The 22740-nt window shown below is 37.1% G+C and overlaps 1 protein-coding gene across 2 annotated transcripts in view; it reads right to left on the bottom strand.

Annotated features, from left to right (window-relative positions):
- Positions 1 to 22740, bottom strand: part of EFCAB2 (EF-hand calcium binding domain 2) — a 221211-nt gene that overhangs the window by 90537 nt on the left and 107934 nt on the right. Inside the window, exon 3 of one of the 2 annotated variants that reach the window (XM_037822489.1) lies at positions 10760 to 10844. In XM_037822489.1, the coding sequence (XP_037678417.1) occupies positions 10760 to 10844 (85 nt within the window). The remainder of the gene's footprint in view (positions 1 to 10759; positions 10845 to 22740) is intronic. The other variant, XM_037822494.1, reaches the window with a different exon arrangement.

Below are 22740 nucleotides of genomic sequence, written 5' to 3'. Positions count from 1 at the left end.
TTTGAAGAGACTGTGGAAATATGGACTCTAAAGATACTTGCGACAAGGCCTTGAACAGAAATGATGAATGTGTTGTTGTGAACTGGAAGAAAGGCGATCCTTGTTTTAAAGTAGCAGAGAATTTGGCAAAATTGAGTCCTGGTGTTGGATGGAAGGAAGAATTTGAAAGCAACAGCCTGGAATACTTAGCTGAAGAGATCTCCAGACTACACGGGAGGATGTACTCTGGCTTTTCCTTGCAGCTTATAGTAAAATGAGAGGGGAGAGAGATAAACTTATAACTGAATTCTTGGGTTCAAAGACAGAAGCTGATGGCTTAGAAAATTATGAGCTTCCAGGGGGTGGAATCCCAGAAGCTACAGCCCAACATGAGGATGTAACCAAACATGGAACCCAGCTGCCATTTCAGTACAAGCCAAGATTGGAAAAGGAGTTAAGCAGAAAGGATTTGTGGAAAGTTCTATTGTCTGATGGCTTTGACCACTGTGTGCTTCATGCAAAGCCAACAGAATTTTTGTGAGATCTTTATAGACAGAGCCATTGCTGGTCTGGACTGGAGGAGACAGACAAGGAACAAATTAAAGGTAAAATTTCTTCAAAGACAGAGCCATGGAAGTTGAGGTCTGGAGTCAAGAGGCCTTCAGCTAGGAGAGTGGAGCAGTCCATATGCATGGAAAGGGTGAGTTTGCTCTGGAGGTTGAGGGTGGGCCTTCTGCCTCGATATTCAGGAAATGTCCTGCCACTCCAAGCACAAAAGAGGGTAGATCACATTCCCAGGGAACTGGGGAGAGCCTGGCTGCCACCCCACTGTTCTGAAGGGGTTGAGAATGTGTCCCAGAGATGGAAGGGAATCCGGGAGCTGCCACGATATTTGAGGAGGGTGTGGCTGAGAAGGTCATCTCCTCAATGTGTGGATATGTTGGAGCACTCACCCAAGCATTTGGAGAGGAAAGGGCTGCCACAAAGGCCCTTAGGAAAGGTTAGACTCCCGCTCTCTCAAGTCCCAAGGATGCAACATCGTTCTGTTAATGACTCTTGGACTTTGAAATCTAATGGAGTTTGTCCTGCAGGTTTTAGGAACTGTTTTGGTCCTGTCAACCCTGTTTTCCTTACTGTTTCTCCTTATGGCAATGGGAATGTTTATCCTATGAATGTCCCTCCTTTGTCTATTGGAAGCACATAACTTGTTCTAAGTTCACAGATCCACAGCTGAAGGAAAATTATGCCTTAGGACTGATCATGCCTATAATTGATTTTGATGGAATCTTGTATTTAACTATTGTTACTAAAATGATTTAAGTTTCTGTGATATTGTCATGGGAAGAATCTATTTTGTATATGGCAAGATAATGTCATTTTGGTGTCCAGGGGTTGGAATGTGCCAGTTTCAATATATTGTGTTCCCCAAATGCCATTATCTTTGATGTAATGTTATGTGGGCAGATGTTATCAGTGTTGATTAGATTGTAATTCTTTGAGTGTTTCTTTGGAATGTGCCTCACCCAGCTGTGGGTGATGACTCTGGATAATTTCCATGGAGGTTTTGCTCTGCCCATTCAGGGTGGGTCTAAGTTGAGTTACTGGAGCCATATAAATGAGCTGACAGACAGAGGGAACTCAGTGCAGCTGAGTGACATTTTGAAGAGGAGCTACAGCCAACAGGGACACTTTGAAGAAAGCACTGGAGCTGCAGATGAGAGACAGTTTGAAGATGGCCATTGAAAGCAGACTCTTGCTCCAGAGAACCTAAGGGAGGACAAATACCCCAAGTGCAACTAAGAGTGGCATTTTTGAGGAACTGCAGCATAGAGAGGAATGTCCTGGAAGAAAGCCATTTTGAAACCATAACTTTGGAGCAGATGCCAGTCATGTGCCTTCCTCACAGAGATTTTCCAGACACCACTGGCCATCCTCCAGTGAAGGTACCAATTGCTGATGTGTTACCTTGGACACTTTATGGCCTTAAGACTGTAACTGCACAACCAAATAAACCCCCTTTATAAAAGCCAAAATAAATAAATAAATAAATAAATAAATAAAAATAAAAATAAAAAATTAAATTAATGCTTTTTATTAAAAAAAAAAAAGCAGAAGTATTCTGATCTTATTTTTATAGAAGTTCATTAAATACTTTATGGGCACCTACTGTGCACCGAACAGTTCTAGGTGGTAAAATACAGCAGTGGTAAAACAAAACAGACAGCAATCCCTGCCCTTACGGAGATTATATTTTAGATTTTTTTTCTATTTCCTTCCTTCCCTTTCCTCCTCCTTCCTTCCTTATTAATTTCCTACCTTTCCATCCATTTATCCCTAATGATACGTGGATAGAAAGATGTCTAGAATGATGGTCAATTCATGTCAATGATTATTATTTCAGGAGGTAGAATTTGGGATGAATTTTTAAAACTGTCTCTGTTATAGTATTATGTAAATTATCTACAAAAGACAAGCACTATTTTACAAAAATAGTTAAGAACTCTTTTCTTGAATCCCAGATCATCAAAGTGCTGACAAGCAAACCAATTTTTTACAAGTAAGTGAGATGGTGAAGAGACAAGGTATAAACCACTCTTTTGAGAAATATATATTTTTATGTTTAATTATAAACATTTCAAAAGAAAAGTAAAGGAAAAAATATGACACCTATTTTTTCTAATACCTAGATTTAACAAATGTTAACATCTTGCCACATTTGTTTCAGATTTTTTTCCTAACAATAAAACACTGCAGAAGGAGCTGAAGTCCTACTCTCCATCCTTTCTTTACCTTCGTTATCTTGAGGATAATGTTTATCATTTCCATTGTATGTCTTTGTACTTTTACTATGTGTATTTATGTATTCAAAAACAATATACACTATTGTTTTTTACATTTAAAATTTATATATATGTGGTTTACCATATGTTTGCTTCCTTTTGTAATTTTTTTAACTCAACATTGTTTTTGAAATTTATCCAAGTTATACATGTCAACTTATTTCATTAATTTTACCTGCTATTGATATATCATTACATGAATAAACTGCAATTTTTAAAACTCATTCCCCTATTGAGGGGACTGCAGATCCAAAAATCCCCCACTCAATTATACTATATTTTTCCATTACACAAATGCAGACCCATTTACTTATACAGTTTTCCTACAGCTTTTCTCTGTCCATGCAGTTTCTCCATATTGCTCACACTTTTCACTACCTGATAAAAATGAATTAATTGTGTTAATTCTTCTCAAAAATAGCATTAAATGTGAAAAAATAGAAGTAGTATTTATGACATCTCATTTCTCTAGTCTTCTTAGAAAGAGTTACTTCTAATCCATTACAGAAAGGTTCTTACCTACTTTTTACTGAATTCTAGACAAGACTTACGACATTCAAGGTCCCTGCCAATTACTAAAGAAACTTAAGTCTCCTAATCAATGAAATAGATGAATATTGGATGTCATGGGCCTCAAATTCATGTTCAGTTGAAGACAGAAGCACTGGAAAAAAAAAAATACACCTCACTGCATTAGCAAAAGGATAGTTGAGGGTTGCAGGACTGCAAAAAGTTTACCTAAAGACTAAGAAAATAAGATACCTGGAAAAATCTCCTATAGATGGTACGGGTATAAGGTAAACACAAAATAGTCTTGATACTAACAATAAGACCATTTTGCAAAAGCACTGAAGCATAGGAAAGGGACTGGCGGGTACGCTTATACACTTTTCAAAATTCATTCATATTTTCTTAACTTGATATTCTGTATGCATAGATTAAATGGGTCAGGTATTATTATTTAAGTTATTTTGATAGGGAAAATGAAATAAAAAGAGGTTGGCACATAGAGAACTAATAATAGACCCAGCAAAGGACTCTACCGACTTCTAGTACATTTTTATTCTGTTAGATTAAAAGATGAAAGAGCAAAGATTACAAAAAACTAGATCTGTTTATGAATAATATTATAAAACTTGTAAATTAAATTTATCAACTATGTGGAATAATTAACTGTTTTAGAGGCACTCCTTGTAGGGTATATTTTTTGTTTTTTGTCAAACTAGCTTTATTCAGGGTAACCTAAATTTATTATATTAAAATTATCCTTAATGACTTTTGTTTGCTTCCAAAAATTAAATCCGTAATCAAAATATGTATAACATGACTAATTTTTTCTTTTACTTTCTGAATGCCAAAAAGTCAAAACAGTATCAAAAGATAGATGTCATACACATCATAGACACAGATGAAGGCTAAGATATTTAACATATAAAAAGATGATAAATTCAGTGGGAAAATGGGGGAAGGTCATGAACAAAAGTTCAAAAAAAAGGAAATGCAGAATAACCAAAACAATCTTGAAAAAGAAGAGCAAAGTTGCAGAACTCACAATTCCTGTACTACAAAGCTACAGTAATCAAAATAGTGTGATACTGACATAAGAATAGACATATAGATCAATGTAATAGAATTGAAATTCCAGAAATAAACCCACCCATCTATTGTCAACTGATTTTCAACAAGGGTGTCAAGATCATTCAATGGGGAAAGAACAGTGTCTTCAACAACTGATTCTGGAACAACTGGATTTCCACATACAAAAGAATGAAGTTAGACCCTTACCTTACACTATGTATGAAATTAACTCAAAATGGATCAAAGACCTAAATTTAACAGCTAAAACTGTAAAATTCTTAAAAGAAAACATAAGGGCAAATCTTCATGACCCTAGATCAAGCAATGGTTTCTAAGTAGTGATTCCCAAAGCACAAGGAACAAAAGAAAAAATAAATTGGACTTCATCAAAATTAAAAACGTATCAAAGGACACTATCAAAGAAGGTGAAAAGACAAACCCACAGAATGGGAAAAAATATTTGAAAGCCATATATCTAAAAAGAGTTTAATATCCAGAATATATAAAGAACTCCTATAACTCGACAACAAAATGACAAACCATTCAATTAAAAATGGTCCAAGAACCTGAATAGACATTTCTCCAAAGAAGATATACATATGGCAAATATGCTGAACATCATTAGTCACTAGGGGAATGCAAATCAAAACCACTTCACACCCACTAAAATTGCTATAATACAAAAAAGGCAGGGGGTGATAACAAATGTTGGAACCTTCATACACTGCTGATGGAAATGTAAAATGGTGCAGCTACTGTAGAAAACAGTTTGGCAGTTCCTCAAAAAGTTAACATAGAATTACCATATGATCTGGCAATTCTACTTCTAAGTATATCCCCAAAAGAACTGAAAGCAGAGACTTAAACAGATACTTGTACACCAATGTTCATAGCAGCATTATCCACAATAGCCAAAAGGTGGAAGCAACACAAGTGTCCATCAGCAAATGAATGGATAAACAAAATGTGAGGAATGCAACAGAATATTATTCAACCTTGAAAAGAAATGAGGTTCTGATACCTGTGACAACATAGATGAACCTTGAAAACACTATGCTAAGTAAATACACCAGACATAAAAGGACAAATTTTGTATGATTTTACTTACATGAAATACCTAGAATAGGCAAATTCATAGAGACATAAGGTATATTGGAGGATACCAAGGGCTAGAAATAGGGAGAAATGGAGAGTCATCGCCACTGTTTGGAGTGAAGAAAAAGTTTTGGTAATGGATAGTGGTGTTGGTTGCACATCATCATGATTGTTATTAATGGAGTTGAATTGTACACTTACAAATGATTAAAATGGCAAACATTTTTTAAAAAGTGAGGAAAAAAATGTCTAAATGATCTCGAGGAAGCCACCTGAAAATATCTCAGCTTTATCAGGTCTCTTAGAAATGTATAGCTTCTTAGGTAAGTATTCTTGACAGTGTGGCCTGCCCACCACTAGCACAGGTCTTGATTAGTACTGGAAAATATACTTGTCAGAGCAAATTTAGTTCTAAAGTCTCACAGTTAAAAAGTAGGAGAAGAGCACTGGATTCTATCATGTTATTATTAACAAGCAAAATGACATAGAATGTTTTTTTTAAAAAAGGAAAGAAATACAGTTTTTAGACATAAAAAACATGCTCTTAATTAGGAAAATGAAAATCAACACTAAGTTTCTGTTTCCATAGATTGACAAAAACCCCAAAGTTTGACAATTAAACTTTATTTTAGAGGGACTGGAGAAACAGGTACTCTCATATACTGAGGTGAGAGAATATACTGTCAAGATAACAGTATGTACCCAAAATACCTATGCACCTTTACATATTTGCAAGAATTTATCCTAGAGAAAAATACTGATCTTTGCAAAATGACATGCATAGTAAAATATTCTCCACAGCACTACTATAGCAAAAGCCTGGAAGCCACCTAAATGTCCATTAATGGAGACTGATTCAATATATGACAGTTCATCCATACAATGAAATGAGGAAGCTCTTTATGTACTAATAAAGAATAAACACCAAGCATATTGATAAGTGAAAAAAGCAAAGGGCAGAATGGTTTAAATAGTATCTTACCACTTACATTAAACACACACACATACGTACACACACACTTACATTTGTATGGACTATCTCTGGAAGAATTAGAGAAACTTGTAACCTTGATTTTAGAAGGAGGACGTAGACATCCAAGGGTTAGAAATGAAAAGATTTACTTACCATTATATTATTCTTTGTACTTTCAGAATTTTATCTCCTATGTATCTATTATCTATTTAGAAATTTAATTTTCAATCATTCTTACTGGTTTCTGAACATAGAAAGGAAAATGTATATAAATAAAGATGTATTATGGTCTATGTTTTATATGAAGCAAAATAAAATGCCCCTAATTTATGATATTGAAAACATGCCTCAGTGTATTTCAAGCTACCAGCTTTCAAAAGCTATTTAACAAGGAAAACAAGAAAGGAAAATGAATGCATCAGAACTTAAATATGAATACAGAATGCACAGAACTGAGTTATTCTTATAAAGATTTTGTTATGTAGAATACAACATTGTTAATCCAAATTAATGTGGAGAGAAACCAGTCTGAATTATTTATTTCAAAAATATAAAAGCGGAAAAATAATAACTAATATTGTTCTAAGCTTTAAATTCCAAGCTAATATTGTTCTAAGAGATTTTAAAAAGTCAAACAATGGTTCACAAGCATTTTTCTTCGAACCCCTTTTACACTCTTAAAAATCGTTGAAACCCTCAAAGACCTTTTCTTAAATGGGTGATATTTACCTATATTTTCCATTTTAGAAATTAAACCTGAACTTTTAAAAATATTTATTAATTCAGAAACAATAATAAAACCAATATTTATTTACATAACATAATTTTATGAACAATAACTATTTTCTGAAACAAAAAAATAAATTTATTACCAAAATGGCATTATTTTACATGTTTGCAAATCTCTTTTATGTCTGACTTAATAGAAGACAGCTGAATTCTTATATCTGCTTCTTCACTCAATCTGTTGCAATACCACATCATACAGCCTTTGAAAACTTCAATATAGACTTGTGAAAAAATGAGAATGAAAGTAGTATATAATGTCTTAGATTTATTATGAAAATAGCTTTGACTTCACAGACCCCTGAAAGGGTCCTAGGTACATTCTGGAGTACCCAAAGTACACTTGGAGAACCACTTACTTATGCCAGTCCTATGAAGTAAATGAGAAAACTGAGGCATAGAGAGAATAAATAAGTTACCCACAGTCACAAAGCTAGCCTTAAAGCCCAGGAAGTCTGATTCCAGACCTCAGGGTTGCCCTACAGAGACATGAGGGAAGCAGCAAGACCATCTTATACTGTTTTAGATAGTGATGCACAACCCACAGGCTGCCTGGTAATCACAATACCAGACCTAACCTCCATCTAATGTGATACAATTTAAAATTAAATCTTTCAATGAGTACAAAGCAGAGGTAAGGATAAGGGAGACTAGCTACCTCAAAACTCACTTGTAAAGCTGGCTGGGTCTGCATCACCAAGGAAATAGCAGCACACCTCCCACCTTGGGATAAAGCACATCAGAGCAGGAACAGCCAAATGCCTTTTAGCCTCGCACACACACTCTCCCTTCCCTGCCCAAACTAAGCCAGTATATATGTCTCTGGAATTCTCCATTTAAAGACACCCCATTACACTACTCAGTCTTCACACAGGATCCTCCCTTCAACTCTTAATGAAAATGTTTAAAAAGAATAATAATAAAGGGAGATCAGTTCTACCAAATATTAAAGCATATTATAAATTGCTAACAATATAGTGTTGAACTAATACAAGACTGAAAGGTAAAGCAATACATCAGAATAAATAGCCCAAATAAGACCTAATTACACAAAATTAAGTAGATTATAAATTGTGTCTAACAATTCAAGAAGCAAACAAATTTGAAAAAAAAAAAAAGGTCACTTTTAATCACATAACAAAGTAAATTCTAGACAGATTGTTTTTACAAAGGCACAGAGAGCAGAGGTTTGGAAAGGCAGAACCAAACCTTATTCATCATTGCATTTCCAGAGCCTAGCCCAGGGCTGGTGCACAACAGACTTGGAAAATGCTGCCCTGAACAGAAGAAATTAATCTGAGTTCCAATTCTGCTGCTAACCCGTCATGCGGTCTAGGGTAAGTCCTTTTACCTCTCTATCTTCAATTTCTGTTTTATAAAGAGTGGATGGTAATAATTACAAGCAGCATAAGAACACTCTTAAACTTGAGGGTACTACACAAATTAACATAAGGAATAAAGATTAGAAAGCTGCATTCATCCATATTGCTACTCCTCAAATGTGTTTAACGTTAATATTTTAGCACTTAGAAGAACGCCAATTTTCTTAGCAACCTTCTTTATTCAATAAAGTAGACAATTTAAGATGTAGGAATATACATTTCCCTCAGGGCCTCAGTATAATTATTTTCATTTTGAATGGGAAAAAGATGCAGCCAATAAACATGTTTACTGTTCCTAAATTGGCTCTTCTACAAAAAAAGTTTAGCATCACCGCTCTAAAGGATTGGAGAGATTTACTTTTCACTGCTACTTCCAGGGAGCCCAAAGGGAAGAGACAAGCTATGAAGGACTATGGGGGCAATGTGATCAATGTGATACAGCAAACACTTTGGAATTAGAAAAACTCTGATATGACCTTGAGCAAACCATTTGTCTTCTCCTTCTCTCCAAAAACAGAGATGCCAACTTTTACTGCACAAACAAAAACATTAAAATAAGGTGATGTACACAGGGCTTTGTCAGATAGCAAACCTTGGTTTCTTTTCTCTCTTCCTCTTTTTTCTCATAAAGCTAGACTGGTCTTTCTTCCACTTTCCCTCACTTCTCTAACAATACTTCTCTCCCCTGTCCCCAGGAGGAGAACCCTTCAGCCTCAATGAGAGGTCTCAGGTCAAGATGTGACAATTCATATATTTATTCATTCAAATTGCAGTCAAAAGCTACATGTCCTCCCCCACCACAACCCACCCCTTCCCCAAATGCTATCACCATCCCACGCATGCACTTTCCTGCTAGGATGCTGACAGTCAAGGCACAGGGCAAGGAGGGTTGTTCACACAAAATACAAGCTGAATGGAGCCATTTGGAGTTGAAGAATGCTGCAGCCCTAGACACTGCCTTACTCTCCCTTGGCAATGGTTGAGCCAAGGCTCACACAAAACCAGCAGTAACATACAAGGTGCTAGACAGACAAACTTAATTTCATTCTCTACCTTACCCGCTGATGTAAAACCCATAACCATCACTGAGGTATACAACAAAATTTTATAAGGTACTACTATAAAGTAAATGCACTGACTTATAAAGTAAATGCACTTATAGTCTCCCAACCTGCAGTCACACCTTGTGTCTTCAGGTGTGAGAAACTAAGGAATACATATGGTTACAATTTGTCATAAATAAAGTCTCAAATTAGTCATTCAGTTTAGCTTTGAAGTGTGAAGCACCAGCACTGGAAATGAGGGCACTGGCTTACAAACATTAAATAGTTCTTACCAGTACCATTTAGAAATAACTTCCCACTGCTTTGCTGGACTCCAATACTAGATTCTGAGTCTTAGAATTGTGATCCCATCAAATAACCCTTATTGAGCCTGGCCTCCTGGAAGAATGGTCCTATTGCTTTTCTTTGAAGTCTGTGGCATGGATCCCATAATTTCTATTAAACTCACATCTTTCTACTCTCTCTTTTTACCTTTTGCCTTCTTTTCCTTTCTTTTTTTTTTTTTTTGGTCTCAGTCCCAAGCTATTATGTGTCTCCTAGTCCTCTGTTCAGATCTACCAATGTTCTTGTTTTTCTCTCACTTTCCCTTCTTTTATTTTGGTTCCTTCTGTTATTTTACTTGGGGAGTGTACGGTACCATCGTTTAAGCATCATTAATCTTTCTTCGTAATATCTCACTCATATCTTGATAACACATATCTATATATTTTAAAAGCAAATTCTATTCACTCACTCAACAAATATTTATAGCATGCCAACCATGTGTCAAACACTAACGCTACAGTGGAGTTCATCTCCATCACAGAGTTTACAGTCTATAGGTTGGGCATCATGGTATATTCTTTCCACCAGACTATGAAGGATAAGAAGGAGTATTTATCTGAAGCAATAGTTAGTAAAGAACTTTTACAAAGTAGAGGAAAATAAACACTGTAATAGCATAATAAATACAAGGTATTTTTGTAAAAAGTATATAATGTAAAAAGAAGAGAAAAGAGCCCTCTCCAGTTTAAGGAGTTGTATCACTAATTTAGAATTCTAACAAAGAAAACATTTCCAAACCTCACATCCACTGTATTATTCGATTCATGGTCAAACACCTCAAAAGCATCTCTGATTTTTTTGTGAAATTCTGCTACTGCTATCTCTGTAAAAGACAAAATAAATAAAAATTATTTTACTTTAATTTTGAATTCAAAACAAACATTTCAACAACCAAACTAGAAATTCTCAATAAAGAAGAACATAAAAAACTCTTTCCTGATTTTCTTAATATACCATTTAACATATTTAACTTCCTCTGGAGATCTCAAAGAATAGAACAGACTATCTTTTTTTTTTTTCAAACTTTTTTCTGAGGAATACTAAATATACAATAAAGTACCAATGGTATACTCTTAAGCACAAAGGTGAATGAAATATATGTGTATCTACCCATGGAACCACCACCCAGATCAAGATATGTAACATTTCCAGCACCCCTTCACAGGGATCCTCTTGTGCCCATTCAGTTTATCTCTCTCCCCTCACCACCAAAGATTAGTGTTTTGACTCTGTGATCAATTCATTTTGCCTAGAAAACAGCCTGTCTTCTACTTCAAGCACTTTGGGCAGAGTTCTAGCCTGAGAGGCAGAGGGGATCCAACACAACAGATACTGATTATTATCAATAGTGTTTCCTGCCTGCCTTGATTTATTCTATGTTTGAAGAGGCATGAAGTTGGGAGATGAGAGGCATACAAAAGCAACATGGGACATTCCCTCAAAGAGCTTTCAAAGTAATTTGGGGAATAAGATTTACTTATACAAAACAACTTAAAGACATTTATTTAATAAATAATTTTTGAGTACCCTCTATATGCTAGACACTATTCTAGGTGCTAACAATATGGCAAAGAAAAAAATAGATGAAAATCCCTGCCTTGGTGGAGCTATTATCATTGGAGAAAATATATAAGCCTATAGATATTTAGTAAAATATACAGTATTGAAGTGGTACTAAATAATAAAGGAAAAAACGAAGCTGGGAAGGGACACGGGGAGTGCCAGTGGGGGTGGGTAGTGTAGAGTGGGGTGGTATGGTGATTAGAAAAGGCCTGACTCACTTATAAGGTGACATTTGGGCAGAGACTTGAAGGAGGGGCAAGAGTCAGCCTTGTGAATATCTGCAGGAAGAGATTTTACACAGGGAAAACAAGCGCAGAATAGTAAGAAATAAGGTCAGAAAGGTATGAGTTTGGGGGGGAGAAGAATGGTGGGGGGTGGGGTGGGAATGGATTCTATAAGGGCCCTTTAACAACTTTAAGGATTTTGACTTTTACTCTAAAAGAGACATGAAACCACTTGGGGGATGGAGGGTTCTAAGCAGCGAAGTAGCATGGTCTGACATTCACTTTTCTCCTGTGCCTGGGCCATCACTTCCTGTTTCTCCATATCTTTTGTAACCTTTCGTTGAAACCTGGACATTTTGATATTTTAATGTGTTGTCACTGGAATGTAGACTCTTCAGAGCCTGTTCCTTTGGCTTGTATCCAGGTAGCGTTACCACCGGAGCTAACAAAAAGAAAAGGCAAAAAAAAGAAAGCACCTTTTCCAGTCTTTGCAGATTGACCTGTGCAAGTGCTTTCCCTCAGGGCTTTTCCATACACTAGGTTGTATGAGAATAGCTCAGCTCTAGGCTAAAGTGTGGGGAGGCCTCCCTGATTCTTTCCACACAGTGCCTTCTCTGGCACACCTGCCTGTGGCCCTAGGAATTCCCCCATATATACGGTTACAAATGTCCACCTCTTCCCTAGGAAACAGTTTCTTCACAGTCCCAGGCACTGCACTGTACGTCCTATAGCCAGCAATCCCTTGCCCCAGGCAGCACAACTTGACTGCTCACCCACAGCGTTCTGTAGGAGAGTTCTCTGAGCTGCTTTCTACACACAGGGTAAGTTCTAGGATGGTGAGTCCATCAGGCCACCACCAGACAGCTTGGGCCAGGCATACATGCTCCCATCATGTACACAAGGGCCACTCTGCACTCTCTGGAACTGGGATCAGGGATCTGCACTGGGAACACAGGCCAACTCCACACTGAGCCAGTGAGGGGTTAGGAAGGGGCCAACCAGGGCACCACAAGATCCTTCGCTTTTTGTGGTGGTGTTGGATCCTAACACTTTTTCTTGATTCAGCAATAACTCTGTTGCTGCAGTCCTTTAACTGTTTCTGGAACCATGGGGAAACATGATTCTGCCAGTTCTTGCTGGTTCAAAGTTTTTAAGGGGAGACGGAACCCTATTTTATTCCAGCATCTTGACTGGGGTGGGGCACAGTTTAGATAATATTTTAATTATATATAAATTACCAAATTGTAGAAAACAGTAAAAGTTTTAATTACATTCCCTTTACTCTAACATAACTACTAATCATTTTGTGTATTCTCCTCCAATCTGTTTTCACACACATCCTTTCATATACAGTACTTAATATTCACCAGTCATATTTAATAATCACCAGCCATTCAACAAATTCTTAATTGAACAAACACTATGTTCTAAGTTCTGTGTCAGGGGATTTGTATACATTTACAACCATTTACAATCAGACAAGTGAGAATCTCATTTTTAGAGAAAAAGAAACCAAAGCTCAACGAGGTTAAGCAACTTGCCCAAGATCACCGAGTTTTTAAGTGGCAGAGCTAGATTGAACCCAGGTCTATCTTCCCTCTACATCTATTAGTACTCATAGTATAAAAACTGTTTAATTCCCAATTATTCTACTCAAATGTTCAAATTTTTCCTGGGTGCAACATAACCTACCTAACCTTCCAATTTTAACAGTAGCAAATGAATGTACCATAATTTACTGGTATTAAGTTTGTATTATACATAACATAGCAGGAAATAGCTTCTGCTAATTCATAAGCCAAAAAAAATTTTTAATTACCTCATTGTTTAAATTTACTTTTTATTACAAGTGAGTCTAAACAATGATCCATATGTTTGTTTATCATCTGTATTTTCTATGACATGAATTGTCCAGTTATATTCTCTGCTCATCCCTACTGGGATCATCAAGGTTTTCTTACCAATTTGTATGAGTTCTTTAAATAAAAAAGACGCTTAACCCTATGTCAAAATTACTGTAAATGACTTCCCAGGTCAGTTGTTTACATCTGTTTTTCTAAAATAAAAACAGCTCTATTTCCTTTCTGATCATTAAAATCATACATGATTACTGGGGGTGCAGGAGAGGATATGGAAGAGTTCAAATTAAGTAAAAGTCACTTTGAATCCTACTACCCAGAATTAACTACTCTTAATGTTCCCTAATCTATTTTTCACTCAACCATAAATTGTGAGTATATTTCATTCTCAAAAAATATTTATTACATTAGCGTTTTCAGTGACTAGTTGGTGTTCCATTGTAAAACTGTACCATAATATATTTAACCAATCCTCTAATTGTAGACATTCAGGTTGTTGCAAACTTTTCATTGTTATAATTTTTAACTGAAAAATATTGGCCAATTCATCTTTGTGCATATACCTTATTATCCCATTGAGATACAATGAGCTTAATAAAGTTGAACTTCTTTGGGATATTGGGAAAGTTTTTATTAGCCAAAATAAATACAGTAGAAAAATCTCATTGGTGAGGACACTGCCACTGCCCAAAGTTGATGTTTGCTTTTTAAATTTAAGATTATTTAAGAGTTTATCTTTTATTTTTTAAGTAGTCAAATCTATTGAGATTTCTTTTCATCTTTAAAGGTTTAGAAACTTAACCTCTGAAAGGACAAGAGGGAAGGAGAAAATCATTCTTTTTCTAGAGATTTGGTGAATACTCAATTCTATCTTCTTCTACAATCTAAAAAATATATTTGTTCCTTAATCTATCTGAAATTTATTTCGGCATGTGATTGAAAGGGTAAATTGACTTTTGCTAATTTACTAAGCACTTAAGTTTCTTTCCTCTTACTTTATAATGTGTTATAATCTTTTAAGTGATTGATACTTTTATTGATTTCTTATTCTATTGATTCTATTCTGATTTGCATTTCTATTTCTAGTCTTGTGTCAATACTATGCTATTTTACTTATTGCCACTTAACTATTCTTTTTAATAATGTTCATTAATATTCTCACCAGTTTATTCTTCCAAATGAAATTTAGAAATCCTTTCTCAAGAAGTTCCAAATAAATTACCTTGAGATTTCTATTGCCATTGCAATGAAGCAGAGAAGAAAGGATTAACATTGATAAGGAATTAACATTTTTAAATATTTAGTTTTCACATCTAAGAGATATATATTAGATATATAACCCCTTTTATATCCCTAAATTAAAATATTAAGTCACACACAATTCTCCAGGAAGATTATGTCTGGATATTTTATGGATTTTGTAGATATTGTGAGAGTATCTTTTTTTAAACTGCTATTTGAGGTAAATGTTGGTTTTTGTACTAATGATCTTATACCCATTTACTTCCTGAAACTTTTTATTAATTACAATCCTTTTTCAGTTATTTTGTATTTTCTGATAATACATGTTGTCTCTTTTTTCAGATATTTATACTTGTTCCTTCTGGCTTATGGCAATGGCCAGAATTATCAAAACAACATTAAGGCATAGTAATGATAATGGTAATCCTTGTTTTTTGAAAACATTATCATTATTTAATAGACTAGTACACTAGTCGTATACCAATAAGTTTAATGCTGTTGGTCTGAAATAGGTATTCATATTCCTATGTTTAAGTTTTTATATTAAGGACAGACTAACTTTTAATAACCTCTCATCAATACATTTTCTAAAATGTGTTTGACTTAACTATAGTACCTCAAGTTGCTTCTCAGTAAAAGGCTTCAATGATTGAAAATGTCTGGAATGCTATATTCTCCTCTTGGAGATTTATAATGCATATTAGTATTTAACGTTTGGGATATTCTGTAGTAAAGAAACCTGTTAACTTTGTTTGACACTATTTTCCAAATTTAATTCATCATGGAACTCCTTTTTCCTAATTACCATCTATTACTTGATACTTTGGACATTGGTGTGATACAAATGGATTACAGGGGCCCCCAAAGATATTGATCCTCTCATTTCTCAAAGTGCCCAGGTGGGGTCAAGCACCTAAAAGCAGTCCATTCCAGGACTTTCCAGTAAGAGGCTCTGAGCACTAGAGGATCCTATGGCATGACGGTTGGTCACTGTGGGTGGTGAGTATAACAAATGACATCAGGCACCCACTGCTCCACATTGCCAAGAAGATGATCTATCACTTGTCTCTCCATTTCAGAAGCCAGATACAGAGTGCACCACTGCCAACCATGAATAAGGAACTTGTGGACCTGCTGGAGAAGCTCCTGTTCCAAGTGCCCAAGGAGCATAGTTTGCAACTCAAAGTGCAACTAGTAGAGGTTAAGGTAGCTCATGGCTCTAGAAAGCAGTGCAAATCCTCATCTTCATATATATTAGCAAGTTCTGTCCCTCTGCAGCTGATGTGCCCTTTCAATGGCAGCCAAGCTTTCAGCACAGCTCTAACACATGCATTTTATGTAAATTATATCTTCATCATTATTTTGAAATAATTGCCATGAAGAACTTCAATTGAATTCAAAAGTCATTTGCATCATCACAAAAATTTTGAAGTTATATTTGTCAATTAAAGGACAAGTTTTTAGATGATATAATTTCAATTGTTATAAATTTTTGAATGGTTGTAAAAAAATGCTTTTACATTTTGCATGAACAAAGTTTCTCATTGGTGATGAACTATCAAAAGTTGAAGAGCTCATATTTAAAATTTTTATCAAGATTTGAGTAAGCCATTCCAAGCATAAATTCCAATATTAGAAAATAATATTCTTACAACTAATGCAAACCATAGACTATAGTTAACAATAATATAATATTATAATATTTTTTCATCAATTGTAATGAAGGTACGATCCCAATGCTGTGTCAATAATAGGGGGGTAAAATGGATATGGGATTTTTCTTCTTGGAACAATAAGAATTTCTCAAATTGACTGGTAATGAATACACAATTATTTCATTATACTGTGAGCCACTGATTGTGTACTTTGGATGGTGTGCCGGTTTGAATGTATTATGTCCCCCAGAAAAAGCCATATTCTTTGGTGCAATCTTGTGGGGCAGACAGAATAGTGGGGATTAAGGTGGAATGTTTGGATTAGGTTGTTTGCATGGAGATGTGCCCCACCCAGCTGTGGGAGGTGACTCTGGTGGGATACTCCCATGGAGGTGTGGCCCCACCCATTCGGGGTGGGCCTTGATCAGTGGAGCCATATAAAACATGCTGACTCAAAGAGACTGAACGGAGTGCAGCTGTGAGTGACGTTTTGAAGAAAAGCAAGCTTGCTAGAGAGGAACGTCCTGGGAGAAAGCCATTTTTGAAACCAGAACTTTGGAGCAGATGCCAGCCACGTGCCTTCCCAGCTAACAGAGGTTTTCCGGACGCCATTAGCCATCCTCCAGTGAAGGCACCTGATTACTGATGTGTTACCTTGGACACTTTATGGCCTGAAGACTGTAACTGTGCAGCCAAATAAACCCCCTTTTTATAAAAGCCAATCTAAAGATACCATTTTCAATAGCAACTAAAAAAATCAAGTACCTAGGAATAAACTTAACCAAAGATGTAAAAGACCTATACAAAGAAAACTACATAACTCTACTAAAAGAAATAGAAGGGGACCTTAAAAGATGGAAAAATATTCCATGTTCATGGATAGGAAGGCTAAATGTCATTAAGATGTCAATTCTACCCAAACTCATCTACAGATTCAATGCAATCCCAATCAAAATTCCAACAACCTACTTTGCAGACTTGGAAAAGCTAGTTATCAAATTTATTTGGAAAGGGAAGATGCCTCGAATTGCTAAAGACACTTTAAAAAAGAAAAACGAAGTGGGAGGACTTACACTCCCTGACTTTGAAGCTTATTATAAAGCCACAGTTGCCAAAACAGCATGGTACTGGCACAAAGATAGACATATAGATCAATGGAATCGAATTGAGAATTCAGAGATAGACCCTCAGATCTATGGCCGACTGATCTTTGATAAGGCCCCCCAAAGTCACCGAACTGAGCCATAATGGTCTTTTCAACAAATGGGGCTGGGAGAGTTGGATATCCATATCCAAAAGAATGAAAGAGGACCCCTACCTCACCCCCTACACAAAAATTAACTCAAAATGGACCAAAGATCTCAATATAAAAGAAAGTACCATTAAACTCCTAGAAGATAATGTAGGAAAACATCTTCAAGACCTTGTATTAGGAGGCCACTTCCTAGACTTTACACCCAAAGCACAAGCAACAAAAGAGAAAATAGATAAATGGGAACTCCTCAAGCTTAGAAGTTTCTGCACCTCAAAGGAATTTCTCAAAAAGGTAAAGAGGCAGCCAACTCAATGGGAAAAAATTTTTGGAAACCATGTATCTGACAAAAGACTGATATCTTGCATATACAAAGAAATCCTACAACTCAATGACAATAGTACAGACAGCCCAATTATAAAATGGGCAAAAGATATGAAAAGACAGTTCTCTGAAGAGGAAATACAAATGGCCAAGAAACACATGAAAAAATGTTCAGCTTCACTAGCTATTAGAGAGATGCAAATTAAGACCACAATGAGATACCATCTAACACCGGTTAGAATGGCTGCCATTAAACAAACAGGAAACTACAAATGCTGGAGGGGATGTGGAGAAATTGGAACTCTTATTCATTGTTGGTGGGACTGTATAATGGTTCAGCCACTCTGGAAGTCAGTCTGGTAGTTCCTTAGAAAACTAGAGATAGAGCTACCATTCGATCCAGCGATTGCACTTCTCGGGATATACCCGGAAGATCGGAAAGCAGTGACACGAACAGATATCTGCACGCCAATGTTCATAGCAGCATTATTCACAATTGCCAAGAGATGGAAACAACCCAAATGTCCATCAACAGATGAGTGGATAAATAAAATGTGGTATATACACACGATGGAATACTACGCGGCAGTAAGAAGGAACGATCTGGTGAAACATATGACAACATGGATGAACCTTGAAGACATAATGCTGAGCGAAATAAGCCAGGCACAGAAAGAGAAATATTATATGCTACCACTAATGTGAACTTTGAAAAATGTAAAACAAATGGTTTATGGTGTAGAATGTAGGGGAACTAGCAGTAGAGAGCAATTAAGGAAGGGGGAACAATAATCCAAGAAGAACAGATAAGCTATTTAACGTTCTGGGGATGCCCAGAAATGACTATGGTCTGTTAATTTCTGATGGATGTAGTAGGAACAAGTTCACTGAAATGTTGCTATAGTATGTAACTTTCTTGGGGTAAAGTAGGAACATGTTGGAAGTTAAGCAGTTATCTTAGGTTAGTTGTCTTTTTCTTACTCCCTTGCTATGGTCTCTTTGAAATGTTCTTTTATTGTATGTTTGTTTTCTTTTTAACTTTTTTTTTCATACAGTTGATTTGAAAAAAGAAGGGAAAGTTAAAAAAAAAAAAAAAAGAAAAAAGACAAACAAGGAAAAAAAAAAAAAAAAAACAAAACAAAAAAACGATGTAGTGCCCCCTTGAGGAGCCTGTGGAGAATGCAGGGGTATTCGCCTACCCCACCTCCATGGTTGCTAACATGACCACAGACATAGGGGACTGGTGGTTTGATGGGTTGAGCCCTCTACCATAAGTTTTACCCTTGGGAAGACGGTTGCTGCAAAGGAGAGGCTAGGCCTCCCTGTATTTGTGCCTAAGAGTCTCCTCCTGAATGCCTCTTTGTTGCTCAGATGTGGCCCTCTCTCTCTGGCTAAGCCAACTTGAAAGGTGAAATCACTGCCCTCCCCCCCTACGTGGGATCAGACACCCAGGGAAGTGAATCTCCCTGGCAACGTGGAATATGACTCCCGGGGAGGAATGTAGACCCGGCATCGTGGGATGGAGAACATCTTCTTGACCAAAAGGGGGATGTGAAAGGAAATGAAATAAGCTTCAGTGGCAGAGAGATTCCAAAACGAGCCGAGAGATCACTCTGGTGGGCACTCTTACGCACACTTTAGACAACCTTTTTTAGGTTCTAAAGAATTGGGGTAGCTGATGGTGGATACCTGAAACTATTAAACTACAACCCAGAACCCATGAATCTCGAAGACAGTTGTATAAAAATGTAGCTTATGAGGGGTGACAGTGGGATTGGGAATGCCATAAGGACCAAACTCCACTTTGTCTAGTTTATGGATGGATGTGTAGAAAAGTAGGGGAAGCAAACAAACAGACAAAGGTACCTAGTGTTCTTTTTTACTTCAATTGCTCTTTTTCACTCTAATTATTATTCTTGTTATTTTTGTGTGTGTGCTAATGAAGGTGTCAGGGATTGATTTAGGTGATGAATGTACAACTATGTAATGGTACTGTAAACAATCGAAAGTACAATTTGTTTTGTATGACTGCGTGGTATGTGAATATATCTCAATAAAATGATGATTAAAAAAAAAAAAAAAAAAAGCCAATCCATCTCTCGTGTTTTGCATTCTGCAGCATTAGCAAACTAAAACAGATGGATTGTATGGTGTGTGAATATTCTCAGTAAAACTTTTAAAGGAATGCTAGAGGATAAAACATGGCACTTTATATCATAGTGAACCCTGTTGTTGATAATGCTGTGGTTAATAGTACAAATGTAAGAATTTTCTTCCATGAACTAGAACAAATATACACCATTATTACAAGATGTTAATAATAGGGTGGTATATGGGAAAAAATACAACTACTGCAAACTACGGACTATAGTTAACAATAATATTGTAATACTCTTTCATCAGTTATAACAAAGGTACCATGCCAATGCTAAGTAATGGGGGAGAAGGGTTAATGGTTTGTATATATTATGTCCCCCAGAAAAAGACGTGTTCTTTGATGAAATCTTGTGGGGGCAGACATATTAGTGGGTATTAAGTTGGAACATTTGGATTAGATTATTTCCATGGAATTGCACTCCATCCAACTGTGGGTGATGACTCTGGGTAATTTCCATAGAGGTGTGGCCCCACCCATTCAGCATGGACCTTGATGAGTTTACTGGAGCACTATATAAGCTCAGACAGAAGGAGTAAGCTTGCTACACCCAAGAGGGACACTTTGAAGAATGCACAGGAGCTGAGAGAGAAGCTGTAGCTTACAGAGACATTTTGGAGATGGCCTTTGAAAGCAGACTTTTGCTCCGGAGAAGCTAAGAGAGGACAAACACCCCAAGAGCAACTAAGAGTGACATTTTTGAGGAACTGCAGCCTAAAGAGGAACGTCCTGGGAGAAAGCCATTTTGAAACCAGAACTTGGAGCAGACACCAGCCACATGCCTTCCCAGCTAACAGAGGTTTTCCAGACGCCATTGGCCATCCTCCAGTGAGAGTACCCGCTTATTGATGCATTACCTTGGACAATTTATGGCCTTAAGATTGTAACTGTGTAACTAAATAAACCCCCTATATAAAAGCCAATCCATTTCTGGTGTTTTCCATCCCAGCAGCATTAGCAAACTAGAACAGGGGGTATTAGAGATATCAGATTTTTCTTTTTGGAGCAATGAAAATGTTCTCAAACTGATTTTGGTAATGAATGCACAATTCTGTGATTATACCAAGAGCCACTAACTGTACACTTTGGTTAGACTGTATGGTGTGTGAATAAAACTGTTTTTCAAAAAAAGTAATATTCTGGGAAGGAAGCTCAAGTTCCTCAATAAAAAATTTTAATATATGCAAAAGTTTTACATAAATTCACCATTTAAAAATTTCCTAGGACACCATTTTATTTTCTTATAAAAATTATTTTTAAAATGTAATGAGCCCCTCGGTAGGCTTCTGGGGCTCAAAGGGAGTGGCCACCAGGCCAAGCCCTAACCTAGCAGTGCTGCCCGCGACCACCTGTTGTTTCTCGGGCTTGGAACTGGAGACAAGTGAGGGAATCTGAATGCTCGGTATCAAAAATAATTCAAGTTATTTCCCAGAGAAACACATCAAAACTTTAAGGGGGATGCAAGATGGCGGATTAGGAGAGACAGAGCAAAATTCTCCTCTGTGAAAAACACTAGGTAAAAGACGGAAAGTTCTCCAGAATAGCAGTTCCAGGGTTCCTACAGCTGGGCAGGAAGTTTTACATTCATAGTGATTGAGCACTTGGAGAAACCAAGAAACTGCATTCAGAGTCGTGTGAGTGTTTGATCCCTAGAGCCAATGGGGAAACAGCAGCTGGAGTCATTCTGTGGTGGGGAGAAACCAACAGACTGTGTTCAGAGGTGAGTTAGAATAAGATCCGGAAAGCAGCCAGGGAGCCAGCAGTGGAAGCCGCAGTTGAGAGTGGTGGGGAGTGCCTTCCAGGCCCCAGGCACCCGCCTCAGTATCTGGTGTGGGTGATAGCACTTTGCACACACACAGCTAAGAGCCCCCGAACCAAGGACGAGATGCTGCAGCAGGACAATCGTGGAAGTAGGTAGTTTCCACACCCCGTGCAACCATCTTTGTAGCAGGCTGGGAGACAAGCCTTCATAGCACCATGGCAGAGAGCTTCCTTAAGCGAATTCAGGATTCAGATGGCTTGTGACGGCACACACTCCTCCTCCGCAGAAGCCCAAAGGGTGCATAGCCTAGAGGCAGGGATGGAAGTGCCAGGAGCCCTATATCAAGTCCAGGGACTTGTAGGCCAAAGGCAGAGAGGGACTGTGGGGAATCTTAGCTGAAGGATTAGACGCATGCTGCAGCCACAGGGTATTCCAGCTGCAGCCCCAGGAATGGCTAGGAGTACTGGGTGTTAAAGCCATCTTCCCTGCCAAACTGAACAGGGCATGCCCTCCACCCAAAGGGCTGACAGTCCCCACTGCACATGAAAAATTAGTGCACTGATTGGACATCCAGATGGTTTGGATGCCCACTTGCTGCGTAAATGAAGTTGGGGAGAACTGGATTGAGGGCAAGAAGTGGCTTGGGAGCATCATCTGCTGGTTGGTCAGGGAAATGCACTGCA

The sequence above is a fragment of the Choloepus didactylus genome, chromosome 2 (genome assembly GCF_015220235.1).
Source record: "Choloepus didactylus isolate mChoDid1 chromosome 2, mChoDid1.pri, whole genome shotgun sequence".
Taxonomy (NCBI): Eukaryota; Metazoa; Chordata; class Mammalia; order Pilosa; family Megalonychidae; genus Choloepus; species Choloepus didactylus.
Note: the sequence above shows the minus strand (reverse complement) of the source record. Positions and strands in the feature narration are given on the sequence as shown.